This window comes from Taudactylus pleione, unplaced genomic scaffold (assembly GCF_031769625.1).
Source record: "Taudactylus pleione unplaced genomic scaffold, aTauple2 ptg000230l, whole genome shotgun sequence".
NCBI classification, from domain to species: Eukaryota; Metazoa; Chordata; class Amphibia; order Anura; family Myobatrachidae; genus Taudactylus; species Taudactylus pleione.
This window is the reverse complement of record NW_028284632.1, coordinates 9,377,552-9,403,914: the sequence shown is the minus strand read 5'-3', so window position 1 is coordinate 9,403,914 and position 26,363 is coordinate 9,377,552. Positions and strand designations below refer to the sequence as shown.

Here is a 26,363-nt window from a genome sequence, read left to right as displayed (position 1 = left end):
GCTATCCTCTGTTATGTGCATTATGGAGGTATACATGAGGTATATATGAATGGCTATCCTCTGTTATGTGCACTATGGAGGTATATATGAATGGCTATCCTCTGTTATATGCACTATGGAGGTATATATGAATGGCTATCCTCTGTTATGTGCGCTATGGATGTATATATGAATGGCTATCCTCTGTTATGTGCACTATGGATGTATATATGAATGGCTATCCACTGTTATGTGCGCTATGGAGGTATATATGAATGGCTATCCTCTGTTATGTGCACTATGGAGGTATATATGAATGGCTATCCTCTGTTATGTGCATTATGGAGGTATACATGAGGTATATATGAATGGCTATCCTCTGTTATGTGCACTATGGAGGTATATATGAATGGCTAGCCTCTGTTATGTGCACTATGGAGGTATATATGAATGGCTAGCCTCTGTTATGTGCACTATGGAGGTATATATGAATGGCTAGCCTCTGTTATGTGCACTATGAATGTATATATGAATGGCTATCCTCCTGTTATGTGCATTATGGAGGTATACATGAATGGCTATCCTCTGTTATGTGCATTATGGAGGTATACATGAGGTATATATGAATGGCTGTCCTCTGTTACGTCCATTATGGAGGTATTTGAGTGCTTCTTGACTTTGTTTTGGCAGTATGTATCGCAGCTGCAGGACCTGGTGAGTGAGGTCCCGTTAGAGTCAGTACTGTTGGTGAAGGGGGCTGTCATTCCTCGGCCATCCGGTCAAGAGAACCCTGTGAGTGTCTCCACTTCTCATTATTCGCTCAACTGTATAACAATCAGTGCTACTGTTCACTCTTATCTCCTATATTCTCTTAAGCTGCATACACACGGTACGATCTGTACCAACAACGACTTGAAAGATATCGTTCAGTGAAGTCATCCGGCCACATCTCTAATAGGCAAAGTTGACGATATCGTGTATGTATGGACGATCATAGATATTGTTATCATTCACGCGGGAACGCGCATCGTTGGTCGTTCACTACATAAAAATAAACAGTATATCGTTATCGTTTATAGATAACGTACCGTGTGTACGCACCGTTACAGACATAGGAAGGCATTGCCAACGGGTTACACAGTCACATCACATAAATATAGCATTAATAATATTGCATTGGAAGTCACACTTTGCCGTATCTTACATTAGTTTGTTTGGGTATATTATATCCTGCTTTTATCAACATTATTTTTTTACTATTTGTTTTAGAATATGCCTACAGGAGGAATTGAAGTTCAGGCAAAGCAAATTCAGATACTTAATCCCTGCAAGAAGCTGCCATTTGAGATTAAAGACTCTGTAAAGGTAACTTTTTTTAAAAACTTTTATCTAAAGTTGTCGGTTTCTCTTGGTCTCCTTCTCCTACACTGTGCCACAGATTGGGTTAAGGTGCCTAAACACTAGGCGATATTTTACACGATCCCCCCGATTCCGACGCATCGGAACGAGAGATCGTGTAAAATATGTCCTAATCGTGAGTGTCCACTCACGATCACTCTATCGATGCGCGTACCCGCTGGTCGAACATCGCATCTTCAGATCTTGCCTGCTACAGGCAAGATCCGACAATCTCAGACACGATGCACTGGAAATAGTTAGGATTTAGCATTTTTATTACACCCTTCACCTGTGTATCACCCCCTAGCTATTGATTTATTAAAAATATTATTAACACTTACTAACACCTTTTTAGTTTACCGTAAATATACTCGAGTATAAGCCGAGTTTTTCAGCACAAAAAATGTGCTGAAAAAGTACCCCCTCGGCTTATACTCGAGTGAAGTGTAGCGCTGACCGGAAGGAGTTCGGTCAGCGCTACACACTGCCAAACACACAGCCACCGGGGCCGGCAGCTGTGTGTTTGGTGTAATCAGCAGCCGCTGAGAGTCTGTCAGACTCTCAGCGGCTGCTGCTGCTCCCACTGCGGGAGCCATCTCCCGGCTCCCGCAGTGGGTGATGGGAGACACGTCGTCATGACGACGTCTCTCTCTGCAAAGCGGCCGGAGGAGCGGACAGCGGCGGGACCAGGAGCGGGAGTTTCAGGTAAGTGTTTATTTTTTTTTAATTCTTATCACGTCTCTCTCTACTAGGGGGGGGGGGGGGGACTACAGGGGGCGATTACTACAGGGGGCACTACCTGGGGGCGATTACTACAGGGGGCATTATCAGGGGGCGATTACTACAGGGGGCACTAAAAGGGGGGATTACCACTGGGGGAACTACCAGGGGGGGATTACTACAGGGGGCACTACCAGGGGGGGATTACTACAGGGGGGGATTACTACAGGGGGCACTAAAAGGGGGGATTACCACTGGGGGAACTACCAGGGGGGGATTACTACAGGGGGCACTACCAGGGGGGGATTACTACAGGGGGGGATTACTACAGGGGGCACTAAAAGGGGGTATTACCACTGGGGGTACTACCAGGGGGGGATTACTACTGGAGGCACTGAAAGGGGGGATTACCACTGGGGGCACTACCAGGAGGGATTACTACTGGGGGCACAACCAGGAGGAATTACTACTGGGGGCACTACCAGCTGCTGCCATTTCCCACACTAGGCTTATACTCGAGTCAATAAGTTTTCCCAGTTTTTTGGGGTAAAAGTAGGTACCTCGGCTTATATTCGGGTCGGCTTATACTCGAGTATATACGCTAGTTTTTCTCTGGTGTGCTGCTCTGGGGTGGCTGGCCTTTACTGGCTTTTTGGGGTTCCGTGCCCCAGGCTTTCACCTAGAAGTAGAAACCTCCAGTATCAGAGACGCCGTGACGCGGCCTGGAGGCTTACACATATCTTTGCAAATATATGCAACTAAGCTCTCTGATTTATCTACCATCATGTAGTTTTTCGAGTCTTATTGCTGATATTGTTCTGATTGCTGGGGGATACCTTTTTTGTTTCTTGTATAGACTAATCCCTCCCTTTCATGCACCTAAGGTGATTTGGCAGCTACCAATATGCATTGCTAGATCTTAAGGTGTTCAGGATTTCCAGGGTACTGGCTTTTCTTTAGGCGGGTTTAGACAGTGGTCTCCGCCTGGCCCCTTAGAGTGTAGGTTTCTGCACTGTCAGTCTGGTTCCAGAGGAAGATTGCTTCATTACCAGATGTTACAATTTTTCCAAGGAGTTCTGCGAGTTCAGCCTCCTTTTGCTCCACCGGTAGCACCGTGGGATTTGTCTTTGGTTCTTAAAGGGCTACAAGCTCCCCCATTTGAACCTCTGGACTCCGTAGATTTGTAATAATTGACAGCGAAGACGCTTTTTCTCCTCGCTATCTCTTCTGCTCGCAGAGTCTCTGATTTGGCAGCACTTTCTTGTCGCTCCCCATTTTTGATTTTTCACCAGGATAAAGCTGTTCTTCGTACAAGGGGAGCGTTACCTTCCTAAGGTAGTGTCCAGTTTTCATGTGAATGAAGAAATTGTAGTTCCAGCTTTTCAGGCTCCAGATCTGTAGGTGAAGCCTCCCTTGTTGTAGATCGTGCTCTCCATATTTATGTGGAGCGTACAAACTCTGTTAGAAAATCAGATGCTCTTTTTGTATTATATGTTTTTCACAAACGAGGATGACCAGCTAATAAGCAGACTCTATTGAGATGGCTACGGTTGACTGATCTCCCTGTCCCAAGCACGGTGACAGCACATTCTACTCTGTCTGTAGGGCCATTGTGGGCATGTAGTCGTGGTGCCTCCGCTGAACAGTTGTGTAAGGCAGTCACGTGGTCTTCTGTCCACACTTTTCTTATTTTCTATGCCTTTTGCCTCTCAGGATGCGTCCTTTGGGCGATGAGTTCTCCTTTCTGATCAGGAGGGTCCCCCACCCTAGGGGAACTGCCTTAGGACATCCCCATGATATCCCTATGGACCCTGAAGAAGAAAATTAGAGTTATGGTAGACATACCTAGATAACTTTTTCTTCAAGGTCCACAGGTCACCCACCCTGACGCACCTGGTTACATGGGTAAATTTTTTCTTTCGGTCACAGATTCCCTCATCTTGTGTAAAGGCGCACATACACGGTGCGATTTCGCTGCTATATCGTACCTTGTGTGGGCATGTTATCGGCCAGTGTGCGCACCCGTGGGGTTGCACATCGCACCTCCAGATCTTACTGCAGGTTCAGTTGATCTGGGGATGCGATGTGCGATCCCATGCAGCGCTATTCTTTGGGGGGGAGAAGGTTGACGGCATATCGGGGCGGTCAGCCACCTGATCACACCGCGTGTGGGGACCGCCCGATATGTCGGCCGTTGGAACCCCCGTTGCGTCGTAAAGTGCATATCGCACAGTGTATGGACAGCTTAAGTGAGTTTCTGGTGTACGATTGCTCTTCCTTCTCCTCTTTCCTTCTCCTGCCTTGAGGCTTGTTAACTAAACTGAAGGCCTGTGGCTAGGGGCGGGGTATATATGGATGAGGACTCGAGGCATCCTGGGAGCTGAAGTTTTAACTGGTGCCTGGATCTCTCTAACCATAATAACCCCATGGTATCCCTATGGACCTCGAAGAAAAGGAGTTTTCTACTTCAGGGTCCATAGGGTGTCCACAGGATACCTTGGGGTATAGGTGATGACGTCAGGCATCGGGCACCATAGAGTTAAGTTTTCAGTCCTCCCAGGATGCACTAGGGTCCCCCTCCTATACCCCGCCCCCGAGCCAAGACATCTCAGTTTAGTTTGGTGCCCGGCCGGAGTCGGGTGCACCTGTTGGAGTGGGGGCTAAGAAGAGCCCCTGAAGTTTTCTTCAAGCAGCTGTGGCTTCACATCTGGAAGTACAGCATGGACAGTCAGTCCTGACGTCCATGCTGTCTTCCCTACACCCCCGTCGGTACCAGAACGCCGGTACTGATCCGGTGATGCTGGTAGACATCTGGGGTCACAGCTAGCGGTGACCCCAGATGTTCAGGACCATGGCCGGAATCAAGGGGGACAGCAAGGTAAGCAGCGGGGTCCCGCGGTGGGTCCCCGCTGTTACATGGTCCAGAGTCCCCAGGCAGGGGGCTCCCTGGGGACTGGCTGCAGCGTGGAGCCAGGTATATAACCTGCGCTTCCACTACCCCCCTGGGACAGCGGACCGCAGCAGAGCGGTAGCGCTGCGGCGTCCCGGGGGTTAAATGCATGTCAGGGGAGCGCGCCTTCCCTGTCTCACAGCCGGCGGCTCCCCCGCTGCACACAGCCCTCTCTGCACACTGCCGACTGGCCCTGTGGCAGCGCTCCTCCCCCAGGCCAGCCTCCTCTAAGCTCCTCGGCGGCCATCTTCACAACCGCATGGTGAACGCTGCTGGAAGCCTGGAATCAGAGGCATCGTGGTCTGGGTCCCCCCGCATACCTCTCCTCTGATTTGGGTCAGGTCTGTGTATGCAGTGCTGTGTCTGGGTAGTTGAGAATCAGCGCTGATAGTGCAGGAATTGATTTTTCTTTGCATTGCTGCCTGTACTTTACTTCTATTACTGTCAGCCTTATTACTGTCCCTGCCTTTCTACTAAAGCCCTTGTGGTGCGGTGCTGCAGGGTGGTCTCTCACTATACGAACAAGTATTGTTGAGAGGGGTCACATATTTACCATTCCGTCTGAGAGTGATTTCCCTGTACAGCTTCGGTGTGCTACGTGCAAGGCACCTATAGCGGAGGGGGAGGGTAGCGCGGAAGGGCTATGCCGTCCGTGTTATTTATTGGCGTGACCTATTACGGTCACAGCACCAGTACAGGAGCCGCCCTGGGCTTGTTTCGCCAAGGCGCTTACAACCCTCGTGGGCCAGTTCGCTCCGCAGCCTCCATTCACTCAGATGGGATTGTCCCAGCAGTCAGTGGTGTCGTCACCCATGCAGGGTTCCCCGAGACAATTAATTGTACCCCACGGTCTCCCTATTTCCCCTCCTCAGGTCTCTCATGAGCCTGTGTGGATTAATTCGTTAACAAGCTCTGTACAGCAGTTGTCAGACGTGTTGCAGGGGGAGTCTGTGATGCGGCCCCACAAGCGGCCGGTGGCGTCTCAGTCCGCTCCTTATGAGGATGACGACGGGACGTCCGATGATGGGGAGATTCTGGATCTTTCTGACCAGGAACCTCCCCGTCCTAAAGAGTCGGACGCTAAGTCTAAGGTGTATATACCTGGCCTTATTCGTGCAGTCCAGACTGCTTTAGTTATTGAGGATGAGGAACCTCCGGTATCTAAGTCCAAATACGCCTTTTTCAAAGAGGTTAAAGGAGATGCCACAGTGTTTCCTCTTTCGGGAAAATTAGTTGACCACCTAGAGGAAGCGTGGAAACAGCCAGGCAAACGATATCAGCCTCAAAGGCGTTTAGCAGTGGCGTATCCGTTTGCGGACAATTATTTTGCTAAGTGGGAATTACCTCCACAGGTGGATTCTCATGTGACACGCCTTGTCCGTAGTGCCACGTTACCCATGCCATCCATGTCCTCCCTTAAGGATGCTACGGACCGCAAGGTAGAGATCTGCCTGAAGTCCGTCTATTCCCTTGCAGGGGGGGCAGCACGGCCAGCTATGGCCATTTGCTGGGTCGCCAGAGCTATGGAGCGCTGGGCTGATACGTTGGAGGCGTCCCGACTGTTCATCTGAGCAGGCGGAGTTGATAGGCAATCTCCGGGATTCGGCCACTTATATCAACGAAGCGGCCTTAGATATTAGTACCCTGGCGTCTCTAATTTCTTCGGCAGCGGTGGCTGCTCGTCGCACTTTGTGGTTGTGATCCTGGAAGGCGGATGCTGATTCCAAAAAGGGTTTGGAGGCATTGCCTTTTAACGGAGAGGTTCTCTTCGGTCCGGACCTGGACAAGATTATAGCCACGCTGGTGGCAGCTAAATCAGCATGTCTCCCGTCGGCTGCTGTTCCTTCTGGTTCAGGTACATCGTCCTTTTGGGCTTACAGGGCCCAGGGTAGGCCTAAAGCACAGTCTTTTCCCCGTCAGGCTGGCCCCAAAAAATCGGCCAAGCCCCGGAAGCAGGCCTGGAGTACCAGACGTCCGGTCCCTAAGCCAGATGACAAGCCTGTGGCCTGACGGTCCGGGCCTCCCTTTGGGGGATCCCAAAGTGGGAGGCCGCCTGCTGCAGTTCGCCCGGTGTTGGTCGGTCACCACGACAGACACTTGGGTTCTCGAGATGGTCTCACACGGGTATGCCCTCTCCTTCCGGCACAGACCCCCAGCTCGATTCTTCACCACGGGTCTACCATCAGACCGGCACAAAGCCACGGAGCTGCGGAAGGTTTTGCACACTATGCTCCAGGCTGGAGTTATAGTGCCTGTTCCATTCTCCCAGAGGGGCCAGGGTTTCTATTCCAATCTCTTTTTGGTGCAGAAACCCAATGGGTCCTTTCGTCCGATTCTCAACCTCAAAGCTCTCAACAAATCTTTGTGGGTACCAAAGTTTCGGATGGAGACCCTACGTTCCATCATTCTGGCGCTGGAACCTGGGGACTACATGGTGTCATTGGACATACAGGACGCTTACCTGCATGTCCCTATTCTTTCGCGCCATCAGCAGTTCCTCAGGTTTGCAATCCGCAGCGACCACTTTCAGTTCCGGGCGTTACCTTTTGGCCTGGCGACAGCACCACGTGTTTTCACCAAAGTGATGGCGGTCATGGCGGCTTCCCTGCGGCTGCAGGGGGTCCGCATATTGCTGTACTTGGACGACCTTCTCTTAGTGGCAGGATCTCCGGAGCTCCTTCTCCGACCCTTGGACCTGACCATTGCGCTACTGCAACGGCACGGCTGGTTGATAAACTGGCAGAAGTCCAACCTGATCCCATCTCAGCGGATTTTGCACCTCAGACCCTTATTGGACTCGGGACAGCAAAGGATCTTTGTGACGGGGGAAAAGATCGCTGCCTTACAGTCGAGGGTACGCAGTTGTCTGCAGAGCCGCCGGGTGTCTCTGCACTCGGTGATGAGGTTACTGGGCTCCATGGTGTCGGTATTCGACATGGTGGAATATGCCCAGTTTCACTCAAGACCTCTGCAGCACCTGATCCTGTCCAAATGGAATGGTCTGCCTCAGTCTCTGAAATCCCAGTCAATAGTGCTCACTTCGGAGGTTCGCCTGTCCCTTGCCTGGTGGTTGCAGACGACCCATCTCAACAGGGGTCATCCGTTCTGGGTGGTGAATTGGGTCCTGTTGACAACGGACGCCAGTCTTCGGGGCTGGGGAGCAGTTTCGGGTCCACACTTGTTCCAGGGCAGGTGGACTCCGGCGGAAGCGGAACTTCCAATAAACATCTTGGAACTCTGAGCGGTTTTCAATGCTCTCCAGCAGGCACATCCGGTTCTCCAGGGTCGCCCAGTGCAGGTCCAGTCGGACAACGCTACCACCGTGGCCTACATAAACTGGCAAGGAGGAACCCGAAGTCGGGCGGCTCTCGTAGAGGTGTCTCGGATCCTGGTATGGGCGGAGCGCAATCTTCCGGCCATATCAGCGGTCTTCATCCCGGGAGTGCTAAACTGGGAGGCCGACTTTCTCAGTCGCCAGGACGTTCATCCGGGGGAGTGGTCCCTGCACCAGGAGCTGCTGGTGGACAGGTGGGGTCTTCCAGAGATCGACCTCATGGCGTCCCGGCACAACAACAAGTTGCCGGTGTACGGGTCTCGCACAAGAGACGAAGAGGCGTCTGGTGGATGCTCTGTCCGTCCGGTGGACGGTCCGGTTTGCCTATCTCTTTCCTCCGGTTTCCCTTCTTCCATGGGTAATCCGGAAATACAAACAGGAAGGAGGGACGCTTCTGTTGATAGCTCCCGCATGGCCCAGACGGCACTGGTTCTCAGATCTTCAGGGTCTGTCCGTGGACAGTCCTCTGCGGTTGCTGCTACGTCCGGACCTTCTGTCACAGGGTCCTTGTCTTCACCCGGACCTGACTCGGCTGTCTTTGACGGCGTGGCTGTTGAGACGGCCATGTTAAGGTCCAGGGGGTTTTCCAGCTCTGTAGTGCAGACCATGCTAAGAGCTCGGAAACCGTCTTCCGCGAGAATATACCATCGCGTGTGGCATACGTTCTTCCAGTGGTGTCGACCGAGAGGTTATGTACCGCGGGAGTTTCGTCTGTCTCGGGTACTCGCCTTCCTACAAGCGGGACTAGACCATGGGCTTCGCCTTGCTTCTTTGAAGGTACAGGTTTCGGCCCTGTCTGTCTGGTTTCACCGTAGGATTGCTACAATCCCAGATGTACGCACCTTTATGCAGGGCGTTCTGCGTATTCAGCCGCCTTTTGTTCCACCTGTGGCGCCTTGGGACTTGACTGTGGTTCTGAGGGCTCTCCAAGGACCGCCGTTTGAACCACTGGGCTCAGTGGCTCTTAAATGGCTAACAGCTGAGACTGTTTTCCTTCTGGCCATAGCTTCGGCCAGACGTGTTTCTGATTTAGGGGCTCTCTCTTGTAGACCCCCTTTCTTGATTTTTCATGGGAACAGGGCAGTGCTGCGCACTCGTTCTGAATTTCTTCCCAAAGTTGTTTCCCAGTTTCATGTTAACGAGGAAATAGTTGTTCCGGCCTTTAACTCACCTGGCCTTTCAGTGGGTGAGGCCACTTTGGATGTTGTGCGGGCCTTAAGGACTTATGTTGACCGCACTTCTTCGTTTAGGAAGTTTGACGCCTTGTTTGTCCTCTATGGCTTCCGTAAAAAGGGTTGGCCTGCTTCAAAGCAAACTTTGGCTGCCTGGATCCGTATGGCTATTTCTGAAGCTTATCTTCATGAAGGTCTGCCGGTTCCTCCTTCTGTGAAGGCTCATTCCACTAGGTCTGTGGGTCCTTCGTGGGCAGCTCGACGTGGTGCCTCTGCAGTCCAGATCTGCAAGGCTGCTACGTGGTCCTCTGTCCATACCTTTGTGAGGTATTACAGGTTTGACACCTTCGCCTCTCAGGATGCTTCCTTCGGGCAGCGGATTCTCCTTTCAGCACAGGAGCGTCCCCACCCTTAAAGGATACTTATCTGGGACATCCCCAAGGTATCCTATGGATACCCTATGGACCCTGAAGTAGAAAATATGAGATATGGTAAGAACTTACCTTTGTTATCTCTATTTCTACGAAGTCCATAGGTTTCCACAGGACTCCCGCCCTGTCGCACCTGTGCTGCAGATGGGCTTTACTCTGGTCACCGGTTTTTCTGTCTCCCTCTGGTGAGAATGTGATTCTTGTGTGTGTCCAGATCTTTTTTCTCTCTCTTCCTTCTCCTCCTCCGGCCTATGGCTTGGTAACTAACTGAGATGCCTTGGCTCGGGGGCGGGGTATAGGAGGGGGACCCTAGTGCATCCTGGGAGGACTGAAAACTTAACTCTATGGTGCCCGATGCCTGACGTCATCACCTATACCCCAAGGTATCCTGTGGAACCCTATGGACTTCGTAGAAATAGAGATAACAAAGGTAAGTTCTTACCGTATCTCATATTTTTTAGGTAAGTCTACCATAACTATAATTTTTTTTAGCTATTCAATTAGCTGCGCAAGTTAACCCGTGTTCATTCTCCATAGAATTTAACACTGCTTTTTTTTCATGGCTCCTGAGCAGGTGAAGAGTTTGGGAAAATCCCTATTTTAAGGTAAAAATGTTGACCATTTTTGGGATGAAAATTCTGCAAAATGCTGAATAATTGATTAAAAGATGTGGGACAGGTATATGGTGGTGCTTCATGGATGGGAAAGGTGTGTTTAAACTTGCAGATGGGACTTATACCACTTTCAGACATACGACCCAGGAATTTCCCTGCTCAGACCCAGGTTTTTCACCTTAGCAAAAGCCCGGGTTTTTGCTTGAGACCCCCTTTCACGTAGTACCTGAGACCCGGAAAATTCCAGGGTCAGATACGTTCACACTAAACCTGGGTCTGCCCTGGAAGGTGTGGTTTTAAAATGGATACATATTTTTTTTTTTGTTTCACAGTAATGACATAATATAAAAATTTGCATTTAGTGTAAATACCACAAAGTTTGTTTATTTCCAATGTTTTTTTTTTTTTTTAATTGAAAACAAATAAATGTTTACATTACAATATAAGAAAATTATGAATATAGCCTCTATAAAGTTGCGGTCTATACAAAGACAAAATTTTCACATAAAAAAGTTAAACAAAAAATAATACACACTTAAATTCGTTTGCTCCCCAGTCATGTGGTCTGGGTGACTGCAGTTGATGTCAGCAGGTGCATGGAACAGCCAATGAGAAGGTTTTCTAAAAACCTGGGTTGGATGCATTCACACTAGAGGCTACCCGGGTTGCATCTGGGGAAAACCCTGTATAAAGCAGGGTCATGGACCCGGGACTTCGACCCGGGTCGTTTCAGTTCACACATAGCAAAAACCCCGGTTGATGCACGTTCACGACTAAAAACCCAGGTTTTTGCTGAATGTCTGAAAGGGGTTTTACAGGTGTTTTTTAACAAATTTTTATTAATGTCTTAAAATGACACAAAAATCTACTGACAGACATTTTTATGCACCACAAACTAATCTAGAGCATTTAATTTGCAGAAAGACACCTGCTCTCTATTGTTTTTTCACTGTTATTGTAAGATACAAAAAACAGCCATTTGATACATTTTAAGAGCCCCAAATACTTTGCTTTTGGCTTCTAACAGACATCTATACAGTACTGTTATCCAATATTAGTTTGCACTTTTTTGGGGTACAGGCTTTATTTCCATTTTTCTCCAGTCTTTATGTGGGTATTGCCACCAGAATAAGCCCTTTCCAATTGAATTGTGCGTTAAGCAGTAGCGCGCATACAGCCATGGCCAAAAGTTTGGAGAGTGACACAAGTATTGGTTTTCACAAAGTTTGCTGCTTCAGTGTTTTTAGACCATTTTGTCAGATGTTACTATGGTATACTGATGTAACATTACAAGCATTTCATAAGTGTCAAAGGCTTTTATTGACAATTACATTAAGTTTATGCAGAGAGTCAATATATGCAGTGTTCAAGATCTCTGCAATTCGCCCTGGCATGCAGTCAATCAACTTCTAGGCCACATACTGACTGATGGCCGCCCATTCTTGCCTAATCAATGCTTGGAGTTCGTCAGAATTTGTGGGTTTTGTTTGTCCACCCGCCTCTTGAGGATTGACCACAAGTTCTCAATGGGATTAAGGTCTGGGGAATTTCCTGGCCATGGACCCAAAATTTTGATGTTTTGTTCCCCGAATCACTTAATTATCACTTTTGCCTTATAACAAGGTGCGCCATCATGCTGGAAAATGCATTGTTCATCACCAAACTGTTCTTAGATGGTTGGGAGAAGTTGCTCTTGGAGGATGTTTTGGTACCAATCTTTATTCATGGCTGTGTTCTCAAAATTGTGAGTGAGCCCACTCCCTTGGCTGAGAAGCAACCCCACACATGAATGGTCTCAGGATGCTTTACTGTTGACATGACACAGGACTGATGGTAGCACTCACCTTTCCTTCTCCAGACAAGCGTTTTTCCAGATGCCCCAAACAATCTGAAAGGGAAAAGAACTTTACCCCAGTTCTAAGCAGTCCAATTCCTGTACCTTTTGCAGAATATCAGTCTGTCCCTGATGTTTTTCCTGGAGAGAAGTGGCTTCTTTGCTGCCTTCCTTGACACCAGGCCATCCTCCAAAAGTCTTCGCCTCAGTGTGCGAGAAGATGGACTCACACCTGCCTGCTGCCATTCCTGAGCAAGCTCTGCACTGGTGGTGCCCAGATCCTGCAGCTGAATCAACTTTAGGAGACAGACCTGGTGCTTGCTGGACGTTCTTGGGCATCCTGAAGCCTTCTTCACAACTATTGAACCTCTCTCCTTGAAGTTCTTGATAATCCGATAAATGGTTGATTTAGGTGCGATATTACTAGCAGCAATATCCTTGCCTGTGAAGCCCTTTTTGTGCAAAGCAATGATGACTGCACATGTTTCCTTGCAGGCAACCATGGTTAACAGAGGAAGAACAATGATTTCAAGCTTCACACTCCTTTTAAAGCTTCCAGTCTGTTATTCTAACTCACTCTGCATGACAGAGTGATCTCCAGCCTCGTCCTTGTCAACACTGTCACCTGTGTTAACGAGAGAATCATTGACATGATCTCAGCTGGTCCTTTTGTAGCAGAGCTGAAATGCAGTGGAAATATTGTTTTTGCGATAAAGGGGGTCATTCAGACCCACTCGTGAGCTGCAGTCCGCTCGCAAGTGGGTCGATGTTCCCCACTGTGCATGCGCACGACGGAGGGAGCTCCGTCGTGCGCATGCGCGAGACCCGGCGTGCGAAGGACTTTCCATCGCTCCGGGTCTCGCACCAAATGGGGCGTGCTGTCGATGTTGATTGACAGCACGCCCCCTTTGGTGGGCGTTGCGGGGGCGTGCCTGCCAGACGGAGGCGTTCTTCCTATGGGAACGCCTACCGTCTGAAGCCGGGCCCACTGACATCACTTGTGACACTAGTGATGTCAGTGGGAGTGATTTTGGCTCTGATAGAGCCAAAATCACTCCTGGCCTTGCGGTTGAGAAACCCGACCACAGGGTTTCTCTCGCAAGTCCGATGGTCAAGACCATCGCGACCATCTTGTTGGACGCTCGTATATGCTGTGGGTGGTGACCCACAGCTATACGAGCGTCCAGGAGGACGCTCCATTTTAATGGAGGTGGGCCCTGATTCAGAGCGAGCGCTCTGGTCAGAGCGTCCGGCTCTGAATCAGGGCCAAAGTTCATTGTCATGGCAAAGAGGGACTTTGCAGTTAATTGCAATTCATCTGATCACCCTTCATGACATTCTGGAGTATATACAAATTGCCATCATAAAAACTGAAGCAGCAGACTATGTGAAAACCAATACTTGTGTCATTTTCAAAACTTTTGGCCATGGCTGTACAGTGGTAAGCGAAATTACTGCGAGATATGCGTGTTTAGTTATGCCATGGCAAACTGATTTTACCCCGGCTAATAGTTTGGCCCTATAACATGTATTCGAATTAGGTAGTGCTCTTTAATTGGTTTTTAAATTGGTCCGCGTTGTAGGGAAATCAGATGGTGAGATACTTTAGGATGGCGACTATGGGAGAGCAAACGCTCTCCATATGCTGCATTATTTGTTGATTATGTATAAATATGGAACATTTTGCAATGGCTCCCACCTCTGGCACTGAAATATATTGTGTTTTTCTTTCTCCACCATCCACATTACATTTGAAACTCCAGCTCATACTTAGTAAATGTTTAATCCGTTGTTCGCTCCTTTCAGAAAACGGAATCCCTGAGAATGCAGTATCGCTACCTAGATATGCGCAGTGCCCAGCTCCAGTACAACCTCAGGCTGAGGTCCAAAATGGTAATGAAGATGAGGGAATATCTGTGTAACCAGCATGGTAAGGAGGCATTTTATTAGGTTCAGTAATTTCTTTTTGGGTTTAGTTCCCCATTTCAGTATCCAGTAAGGAATGAGGCTAATTCACTGCATGAATCTGACGCATCGAATGAAGTGAAAGGATTGTAGGATTATGCTTTGAATTATTGGGCACAAGTCTTCACTGTAGGAAGGTTACACAGCATCATTCTCAAAGCCTATGATAATGACAGGTTCTTTTTACAGATGTGATATGAAGTGACTTGTTTAGTAAGTGTCTGTATAGTGCCCGTTGTCTTTCCTAGTAGTAATAAGTAGCTTTTGGAAGTTGTGCTAAAAATGAATGAAAATCCAATGAGGCTGCTGGCTTTTATTCTGCTGGTCCCAAAAACTGCCATGATAGAATGTACAATGTAGAGCTTGTCTGCAGCTTAGTGATGGACAATATAATGGTCTTATAGTAATACACAGTGATAGAAAGTGATGGTAAGACGGGATATCTAACTTTTCATCAATGCTTATTACCATGTATCACACACCCTTCCTGCCATCAAAAGTAAATGATAAAACTCACCGTGTGTCTACCCTGTGATTATTTTGGAAGCTCTCCGCTAGTGGATCACAGAAAATCTCCCTCTGCTGCATTACATCTCAGTGGGGAATAGATTAAAGTTGAGGTTTGTCTTCTTTGTTGGTGCCATTTTACGTTGTCTTTCCCAGCAAAATTGGTTTATGGCAGAGGTTCCCAAACACGGCCCTCTAGGCTCCCCAACAGTTCAGGTTTTACAGATATCCATGGTTGATATCCACAGGTGGTTAAATCAAATTGACTGAGGTACTAATTAAGTCACCTGTGGTCAAGCATGGATATCCTTAAAACCTGGACTGCTAGGGCGATACACAGAAGCAAGTTTGTGCATGTAAGAACATTAACTCTAGTGCACAGGTTCTCAAACTCGGTCCTCAGGACCCCAAACAGTGCATGTTTTCCAGGTCTCCTCAAAGAATAACAAGTGAAATAACTAGCTCCACCTATGGATCTTTTATGTGTCAGTGAGTAATGAATGCACCTGTGCTCCTGCTAGATGACCTGGAAAACGTGACCCGTGTGCGGTCCTGAGTACAGAGTTTGAGAATCACTGCGTCTAGTGTAAAGGTGGGTACACACTATAGCGATATATCTGCAGATGATGGTCGTTCATACACACTGAATGACCATCATCTGCATGCAGCAGCGGGTAGGGGCGTGGCCTAATCGCGGAAGGTGTGGCCACGCCCCCTTCAAAGAAAAAACCCATTTGAGGCGCTGTGTGCCCCTCAGTCCGGCGCACTGCCAATGGGGGCGCGATTAGCGTGATTGCTCTCCCCCCTTTGGCATAGGAGACTGCTCCGGCTGCTGCTTTAGCAGCCTCGGACAGTCTCCCAGTGCAGCCCAGCAGACAGCAGCGTGTGCTGGGCTACTGTGACCTAAGCAGGAGGGGGAGCGGTGCCAGACCCGGGTAATTAGTACCCGCTCCCCCCCCCTCTCGGTGCCCCTGTGTACGGGCTGTTCATTGGCTGTGCAGCACAGCCAAAGCGATATGTCTGTGAACTACGTCTTTCACAGGCATATCGTATGTACACATTGGCCAACGGGGGCATGATATATTGGCCGATCAATATATCGGCCAATATATCGGCCAGCGTGTACCCAGCATTACAGTGAGAGGTCAGATCAAAGAAGACAACTTTGTTTACTATCCTATATCCTATAGCAACCAACCAGATATTTTCTTTTCATTTACTATATGAGCTACATGACAGCTAAAATCTAATAAGTTGCTTGGTTTAATACCTCCACGTTTCCAAATCATTGAATAGTCAGTGTGTGCAAGGCCTAGTCCCTATCCACTCCAGAGCCCTGGAACTTCCTGCTTCCAAATTTATCATAAAATTCTATCTGATTATTTATAATCTTACCTTAATAATTTATCAGGTTCTTATTTTTTTAAATTTCACTTAAAGTATAATCTTAGCCCAAAATGGATCTGGTTGTTGCTATTTTCAATTTCACTTATAGTATAATGCAGCCTTAAATATTTCTCTCTCCACAGTATAAAACAGGTAATAAAACCAGTTTTCAAAAAATAAAAATGCCAAAATAGAGTGTAACAAGCTCCCCCCAACCATATTTGACTGCAATATAGTGCCAAATCATAAGTGGCTAACTTAAAACCATACACAAAAAATACTAAAAATTAAGATGCCGTAGAGATTTCAACTTTTTGTATGGACGGACTCAAAACATCAAGGATTAAGTAAAGAATTTTAGAAAAGAGTCTGTGACCTTGAAATAAAAACATTTTGTGGAGAACATAAACTTTAAATTTGTATACATGACTCGTTTTAGTATACATGACTAGTTTTAAAGAAAGTACATTTTTTTTAAATATCTTTAAAATTGGGTTTCAGGAACCCTTAAAGCACAAAAAGTACAAAAGATGAAAACGTACAATTCAAGATTTGTAGTCAGACTTGATGTCCCATTTTAATGTGCAGATTGCAATAAAATAGGGAAACCTCAGATAATGTGGAATGACCCGCATATGATACTGTGCGATCAGTGTGGATCAGGTGTGCTATATTGGCGTAATTTACTGGCCGCCAGAATCCCGATGCTTAAAGTCCGACTTGAGATTAAAGATAGGCGTCTAAATCCCGACGCATGTTTTTAGCCCAGTGCCGAGAACCCGACAAGCGCCATGCCAAACGAAGGTAAGCTAGGTATGTTAGGTGTTAGTCGCGGGTGGGGGTGGGGGGTCTAGGTGTAGGGACCCCCAGGGGAGATTAGGGTTGGGCACCTCCTGGGAGGGTTAAGTTTAGGGGGTTAGGGACCACCGGGGGAAGGTTAGGGTTAGGCACAACTGGGGGGGGAGGTTAAAGTTAGGTACCACTAAGGGAGGGTTGGGGGGGGGACAAGGGAGGGTTAGGGTACTTACTAGACCTAGTCGGGTTGTAGAGTGTTCGGGCTTCCAGCGTCTGTATTTCATTTGGCAGCTAATAAGCCTGCCAGCATTACATACCGATTCCGGAGCAACATGTCTGTTGTGATCAAGTATGTAATATCAGTGTGACCTGTTAGTGATTAGATATGATATTGATGTGACCTATGTATAGTAATTGGGTGTATTAGAACAGTGGGACCTGTGTATAATGTTCAGGGGTGTGATAGCAGTGTATAGTGACCAGTGTGGATCAAGTATGTAATATCAGAATGACCTGTATAGTGATTAAATATGTGATATTGACCCCAGAGGTGAGGGACTTTCTAGACTCTCCCTTGACGCTAGAGGAAATTGAGGTGGCTTTAAACTCGTTTCCCAATGGTAAAGCCCCAGGATTAGATGGGATCCCCCTCGAGCTATACAAAAAACATAATAAAATACTTGTACCCCAATTATTTCAGCTCTTTAATCAACTGTATATAAATAATACATTACCTAAATCAATGTCCGAGGCATTAATAATTGTCTTGCCTAAACCAGACAAAGACACTACCCAACACGATTCATATAGACCTATATCACTCCTCCCAACAGATGTAAAAATCCTAGCAAAAGTATTGGCCTCCAGGATTAATCAAGTCATAACTCAGTTTGACTCATCCTGATCAGACAGGCTTTATGCCTGGTAAGTCCACGGCAGTCAATCTACGCCGATTATTCACACACTTACAGATAAAACGGGCGGATGCACAAACCACTGTTATTGTCTCATTGGATGCCGCTAAGGCGTTCGATTCGGTCGAGTGGTTGTTTCTTTGGGAAACTATGGAACGCTTTGGTATTGGCCCGGGTTATATTAAGTGGGTAAAACTTTTATATATGAATGCTGTAGCGAGAGTGTCGATAAACTGTTTCGTTTCTACGGCATTTTCACTTTTTAGGAGAACAAGGCAGGGATGCCACCTGTCACCCATTTTATTTGCTATGGCTATTGAGCCTTTGGCTTGTATGATTAGAGGTCAATCAAACATTTATGGGTTTCAGCTAGGTCCAAGGGTAGATAAAATTGCACTTTACACGGACGACATACTACTATTTATCGTTATGAGATCTCTATGCCTAAGGTCCTTGAAATTATTGATTTATTTGGGAAATACTCAGGATTATTAATTAACTGGGACAAATCCTGTATCCTTCCTTTCAGGGGAACTTGCCCCAATGACCCTATCATAAATCTCCCCCTGAAATGGGTGGACTCATTTAAATACTTGGGAATCTGGATCTCTAATACACCGCAAAAGTATTTATCTTTAAACGTACAACCACAGATTGAATACCTCAAGTCCCATGTCCCGATATGGGGTAAATTGCCATTAACTTTAACGGGCAGAGTAAATTTTGTCAAAATGGTCCTCCAACCTAAAATCCTATACATTTTGAATAACTCTCCAGTATATATTCCTCAGAAATTTTTCAAACAGATTGATGGTCTATTGTCCTCACTACACTGGGTCAATAAAAGAGTTAGGATAAAATTAGACACTCTGACCAGACCTCGTGATTGTGGTGGTCTGGCGTTACCCCTTTTTAAATTATATTATTATGCTGCACAATTAACACCTATATGGGAATGGATAAATGATAAAACTACTGAATCCCTACCTGCCCTTATACTGGCTCAGTCCAAGACTAAGATTTAACGCCATTACGTCTACTCTTGAGTGATAATATACACATAGTTAATATTCCCTTAATTAAGCAGGCCAACACTATTTGGAGACTTGTTTTGCGTATAATGCAGGCAGAAGGCATAGATCCAGATACTTCGCTAGCTCATGCCAAGTGCCTTGAGGAACTCTCTGCCCTCCAGGTTGGAGAGGTTTGGGGTCAATGGGAAGTAGTGTCTCTGGGACAGATATTTCAGGCGGGTGTCTTAAAGTCCTTTCATCAATTGCAGGTAGAGTTTGATGTTCCCAATAATTTTTTATCTCGTTATCTACCGGTCAGACATGCTATTATTGCCCAATTCTCTGAGGTTAATCTGTCTATACAGGAATCTCCTATTAAAACTCTATCACAATCTGCCAGTTCTAGTTGCTTGATATCTGTGATTTATTACTAACTTACTGAACAAGCATCACAAGTCTGATTTGGTATCCATAAAACAACAATGGGAAAACGACATTGGGGTACTGTCGGGAGGATGATTGGAGTGTAGCCCTTGCCAGTCCTCGCCTTGCCACTATGTCTGTAAGGTATCAGCAAATACAATCTTTTATATTACACAGAGTATATATGACACCCGTCTGGTTATTGAGAATAGGGGGTAGGGCGGACTCAAAATGTCCCAAATGCAATTCCTCAGATGGTAATTTCTGGCATTTTTTATGGTTATGTCCTATAGTGAATTCATTTTGGCAGAGCGTGATCAGGATTATTGTCTCTACAGGTGTGTCTCAGGATATTCTTACCCCTGCGGCATGTGTTCTGGCTGTAATAGATGCAGACATAATAGACAAGCCTGTTGTGTGCTATACTAATAACCTTTGCACGCTTGCTAAAGTATGCATAGCAAGAGATTGGATAGCATCTTCTGGGCCAAACCTGGATACCTGGATATCTCTGTTTGGAGCTGTTGCCGCACATGAAAAATATGTTTATACCACTAGGGATATAATACAGAAATACTATAGAGTATGGGATAGATGGTTGGATTCTCCATATAATCGGTCGGGGGTGGTAACTCCTTGCCCATATATTGGATAGTTCCAAAGTATAAGAATAGGTGTACAGTAATATATATGTAGTGCTGTATTTGTTGTCATTACTATGAGTATTTGTGACCGTATAATTTATTTACTAAAAGATCCATATGCGGTGGAGATGAGATGCACAGTGATATTTGAACAGAAAGAAGAGAAACCACACATGTATCTAATTGTAATTATTTTTTTTGTATTGATGATTTATTGTTTAAAAAGCAGTAATGTAGTGTTTACAATTGTTTTATTTTTGTAAATTTATCTGTGTACCAAAAACTAAAATACAATAAAAAATATTGGTGACCACCCACAGCTTTTGCGAGCAGCCAGGTGATGGTCACGACCATCGGGCTTGCAACGAGATGCTTGTGGTAGGATCTCGTCCATCGCAAGCCCCAGTGAGCTTCCGGCTCTAATAGAGCCGGAAGCTCACTACTGAGGCCGCCCCCAAACGGCAGGCGTTCATTCGGGAACGCCTCCGTTTCGCCAGCCACCCCCCCCTGCCCGCCTCCAAAACGGGGTGAGCTGTCAATCACAATCGACAGCCGCCCCGTTTTGGTGCGAGACCCGTAGCAACGGAGTGCCCGTCGCTGGCCGGGTCTCGCGCACGTGCAGTGGGGGACCATCGACCCGCTTGCGAGTGGTGTGCGCTCGCGAGCGGGTCTGAATCAGGCCCCAAGTGTGCAATATTGGTGTGACCTGTGTATTTTCATTAGGAGTGTGGTAATGTGCTGTATATAGTGATCAGGTATATAATATTATATTACAGATGGGCCCAGGTAGTTTGTTGCTCATAGTGTGCCATTCAGGCCTCTGTGTCATGCCATGGAACGCTACGTGATGGCTGTACTGTGGCGTACCGTGGTATTCTACAACGAAAGATAAGCCATGACATGTAATACACCGCTTAACCTCTGGGTGGCGAGTGCTCCACTGATAACATTTGTGCTGCTGAATACCATACTGTTAAAGTGGATGAATATCACTGACAAGCGGGCCAATCACATTCACGCAGTGTAGTTGCATATTGCATGTTCGCACAACCAATCTTTTTAATAATATTACATAAGCTCTTAGAACGCGATGCAAATCTGTACACATACATAACTGTACAGTAGTGTAATTGCTGTGTTCTTATGATGGTATAACCGATAGTGAGACGCACGCACAGCTCTCAATGAGACGGGATGAATTCTCTAATGGTAGGGTACTGTGTTTACATGTACTAGTATCATATTTTGAAAGGAAGACACATTTTTTTATTATTAAAAACAGCTGCGGGTGGGTGGAGTGCACACACGGATGAGCCTGCTATTGACATGGTACAAATACATGTACAGATGGCTCCTCATACATCTAGCCTGCTTGCACGTTAAACAGGCCTTCTAGTCGCACCATGACGTTACTCGGTAGTGCGAGCGTCTTTTATGTGACTTTTTACCTTCAAATGTGTCTGAATCTCACAGCAATGCGAATTGATAGCACAAGCAGCTTCTGATTAAAATGATATGCAGCATGCCTATGTTCTGTGAGCGAGTGCGGGGGTGTATCTGCACGCGAAACGCTACATTACAGTATCAGCGACTGTAACACTGTAACGTAGTGATTTGCATGCAGATAACACCCGCACTCGCTCACAGAACATAGGCATGCTGCATAACATTTAAATCAGCAGAAGCTGCTTGTGCTATCAATTCGCATTGATGTGTGATTCAGACACATTTGAAAGTAAAAAGTCACATAAAAGACGCTCGCACTACCGAGTCACGCCATGGTATGGCGCAACTAGAACTCCTGTTTATTATGACTTTTTTCCAGTGCTACGCTACGTTCCGTTACGAAACATTGAGTGGCGCGACTCAAGGCGTACTGTGTGGCGTGAGATGCATGACGCGCTACATGGTGTATGGAGCAACAAACTAGCTGGGCCCATCTGTATATCACACCTGATTACTATACAGAGGTTACATTGATATTTTTGTGACTTGTGTATAGTGATCAGGTATATTTCTATGTGACCTGTGTATAGTGATCAGTTATGATGTAGTGTGGCCTGTCTATGGTGTTCAAGTATGTGATATCTCTGTGACCTGTGTATAGTGATATTGGTGTGACCTGTATATTTTCAATAGGAGTGTGCTAATGTGCTGTATACAGTGATCAGGTATATAATATTATATTACAGATCTTATCAACACTGATCACTATACACAGGTCACACTGATATTTTACCTAATCACTATACGCAGATCATGCATATACTACACTCCCTATCACTATACGCTGGTCACAACGATATTACACACCTGATTCACAATGACCTTTGTATAGTGATCAGTCATGATGTAGTGTGATCACTGCATCATAAAGACAGAGGGCCTGATTCAGAACCGGTCGCTATCTGCGTGCACTCGCTGGATGCGTATGCAAATTTGTCAATGTGACGCCACGGGAAGCGATCGCTCGCCAAGGCATAAGCACGCCCACCATGTCTTATCAAGTGCCCACTTTGTGTATGCGTACGCCCAATCGCACAGGCAGAGCCGCCCACCAGCAACACGTCATCTCCAGGAAGTGTATTAAAACATTGGTACATCGAGCACCATCGGATGCGAACGCAGTGCTTGCGGTAGCTTTACCCTACCGCAAGCATTGCGAGGAAATCAGTGTAAAAAAATGGCAAGTGACGTGTACGATGACACTGCCTGTGAATTATGCACGCCTCTAAAACGGCGTTGAAACACCCAGGCACGCCTGCGTTCGCATCTCCAACACCCCGTTATTAGTGTCCTGCCCCTGTTACCACCCACAATCGGCCTCTCCTGTCACTCATTACCCTGGGCTGCCTTTGCTGGGCGAGCGAGAGGGTTGCGATCGCAGTGTGTAGTTCACGCACGCGCAGAACTAAGCGTGCGCATGCCGAACATTGGGCCGCTTACGAACGCACAGCGTGAGCGAGCGGCTCTGAATCAGGCCCAGTGACCACTATACACAGGTAACGCCAATATCACACACCTCATAATTATAAACAGTGCACAACTGACCATAATACAGGTCACATCAATAGGGGGAGATGTACTAAGCTCTGGAAAGGGATAAACTGCCAACCAATGAGCTCCTAACTGTCATTTTTCCAACACAGCCTGTAACATGACAGTTAGGAGCTGAGTGGCTGGCAAATTATCACTTGCCAATTTATCACTTTCCAGAGATTAGTACATCTCCCCCCTGATCACTATAGACAGGTCACACCAATGTCACACACCTGATCTACACTGAGCACTATACACAGGTCACACTATTACTTGATCACTATGCACAAGTCACACAGATCTGTGTATAGCGATCAGATAAGATATAGTGTGACCTGTTTATAGTTACCAGTGTAGATTAGGTGTGTAATATAATCGGTGTGACCTCTGTTTAATGATAAAGTGTGTGATAACTGTGTCACACCAATATAATATACCCGATTACTATACACAGAACACATCATTTGCATACAGATGTCACACTGATATTACACACCTGAACCATACTGATCACTATACACAGGCCACACAATATCCCATACCTGATCATTATAAACCGTGCACACCTGACCATAATACAGGTCACATCAATATTTCACACCTGATCTACACTGAGCACTATACACAGGTCACACTGATATCATATACAGTACCTGATCATTACACACAGGACACACCGTTGGCGCACACCTGATAACTATATAGAGGTCACACTGCTATTACACACCTGATAACCGCGAAGGACAATCCATTAGCACCCAACTGATAACTATACACAGGTCACACCGATATTACACACTTGATCACTATACACAGGTCGCACTGTAGCTGCGTGACCTGTCTATAGTGATCAGGTATACGATACCAGTGTGACTTGTGTATAGTGATCAAATATGATATGGAGTGGCCTATGTATAGCGATCAGTATGGTTCAGGTGTGTAATATCAGTGTGACGTGTATGCAAATGATGTGTTCTACAGTATGTGTGACACACATATATCACACACCTTATCTTTAAACACAGGTTGCACCAATATTACACACCTAATCCACACTGATAACTATAAACAGGTCACACTATATCATATTTCATCACACAGATATCGGTGTGACTTGTGCATAGTGATCAAGTAATAACAGTGTGACCTGTGTATAGTGATCAGAAATATCATATTTGTATGACCTGTGTATAGTGATCTGAGGGCCTGATTCACTACGGAACGCTATTGCGGCTGCGATTACACACGCAGACCCGCTGAGAAAATATGCTAATGAGTGCAATCACAAAGCCGTCGCACAGCCAGCATAGAGATGCCCATTACCACTATCTCGCATCCATAATATCTGGCAGTCCTGTGTACACATCGGGAACATGGAGTAACATCGGCCCCCCACGCACATTTACATCAGCCCTGACCTTACTCAGAAATTGCTAACCTCGTCGCACGCAGTGACTACACAAGTTGTGTATGCGTCACAGTGACTAATTTATGCACGCCCATGCAATGGCGTTCACACGGACAGACACGCCTGCGCTTCTCCAACCACTCCTCTGTCACCACCCCCAAACGCTGAGGTCCCGTCCCTCGGTCTGTGATGGCTTGTATCTGCCTAGGTGATTGCAGTGCGATCGCAATGGTAACTCATGCACGTGCGCAGTATGCACCATCGGCCGATCTGTGTACAGTGTTACATTATGGATCGCAACTGCATCAGGCCCTTATAGTGTAGATCAGGTGTGTAATATTGATGTGACCTGTACGTTAGTCAGGTGTGTGATAGAGGTATGTGCTGTGTTTATAGTAATCAGGTGTGTGATATTGTATCACCTTTGTATAGTGTAAATAGGATATATGATAAAATACCTTTATAGCTGTATACAGGTCACATCGATATTCCTCCCATATATCTGATATCAGCATGACCTGTGAATGATAATCAGGTTTGTGATATGAGTGTGATCTGTGTGTAGTGATCATTGTGCGTCAGGTGTGTAATATCGATGTGACTGGTGTATTGTATTCAGGTATATGCTATTGGTGTGTCCTGTGTATAGTGATCAGATGTGTAATATCAGTGTGACCTGTGTATAGTGATCAGGTGTATAATTGCTGCGTGTCCTGTGTATAGTGATCAGGTGTATAATTGCTGCGTGTCCTGTGTATAGTGAACAGGTGTGTGTGATATCAGTGTTACCTGTGTATAGTGATCAGATGTGTAATATCAGTGTGACCTGTGTATAGTGATCAGGTGTATAATTGCTGCGTGTCCTGTGTATAGTGAACAGGTGTGTGTGATATCAGTGTTACCTGTGTATAGGAATCGGTGTGCATCTGTGTGACCTGTCTATAGTTTTCAGGTGTAGGCCAGTAGTGTGACTCTTGTGTAATCTGTATATAGTGATGTAGTGCGTTATAGCGGTGTGACTTGTGTTTAATGACAAGTGTGGGTCAGGCATGTGATATCAGCATAGTGTTGAGAAATATGTTTTATATAGTTGTGTATTTTGTGTGTGTCATGGTATGTATGGTAGTTATCACCATATATTTCTTAGGATCGTTCTCGGGGGGGGGGGGGGGTGTAATTTTTGTTGTGTCTCAGCCCTATCTGGATGTAACACTGCCCAGTCTGTAGGAGAGCGCTGTGCAGGTTGGGGTGCGCTGAGCAGACACCTCATTCCCTGCTTACACCCGGATCTCTTACTGTAATTGCCCTAGGTCACCGGTGATCAGTCCCATCTCTGCATGTCTCCAGTCTCCACTGTGTGAATTGTGTGTAAATGGAATGTGCAGATTTATTATGTAAAGACCTGATAATGAGGTTATGTGAGGGCAGTCACCCAGCATATTCTTCTTTGTTTCAGGCTTTGTGGATGTAGAAACTCCTACTCTATTCAAAAGAACCCCAGGGGTATGTATACGTATGTAATCTCTGTGCATTCTGCCTGTGAATGTGGTGGCGCAGGGGTTAAGAGCTCTGTGTCTGTAATAAATAGAGGTTTGCTGGAGTCCTAGGTTCGAATCCCATCTGCTTCTTGTGTTACTGATTTCACACAGTGGGATGTAATAATGAGCAATATCTGAGTTTGTGGAAGCTGAATTACTATACGCGTGCAGTTGTTGTTGTGTCTGCTCGCAGTGTCAGTCTTCCTATAGTAATGTACTGGAGATCTCTGTCCGGCTCTGTACAGTGTAAACTGAGCCTGATCGTTCCTCTCCACACATTAACAGAGAACTTGTTCACA

The 26,363-nt window shown here is 46.4% G+C and overlaps 1 protein-coding gene and 1 non-coding gene across 4 annotated transcripts in view; both read left to right on the top strand.

The window, feature by feature from the left end:
• DARS2 (aspartyl-tRNA synthetase 2, mitochondrial) overlaps positions 1-26,363 on the top strand; it is a 73,178-nt gene that overhangs the window by 12,381 nt on the left and 34,434 nt on the right. For all 3 annotated transcript variants that reach the window (XM_088479338.1, XM_088479339.1, XM_088479340.1), the window contains exons 5-8: positions 670-771; positions 1,249-1,344; positions 14,239-14,362; positions 25,983-26,029. In XM_088479338.1, the coding sequence (XP_088335464.1) occupies positions 670-771; positions 1,249-1,344; positions 14,239-14,362; positions 25,983-26,029 (369 nt within the window). The remainder of the gene's footprint in view (positions 1-669; positions 772-1,248; positions 1,345-14,238; positions 14,363-25,982; positions 26,030-26,363) is intronic.
• Positions 26,206-26,344, top strand: LOC148516979 (small Cajal body-specific RNA 3). The gene has a single exon (XR_015879351.1).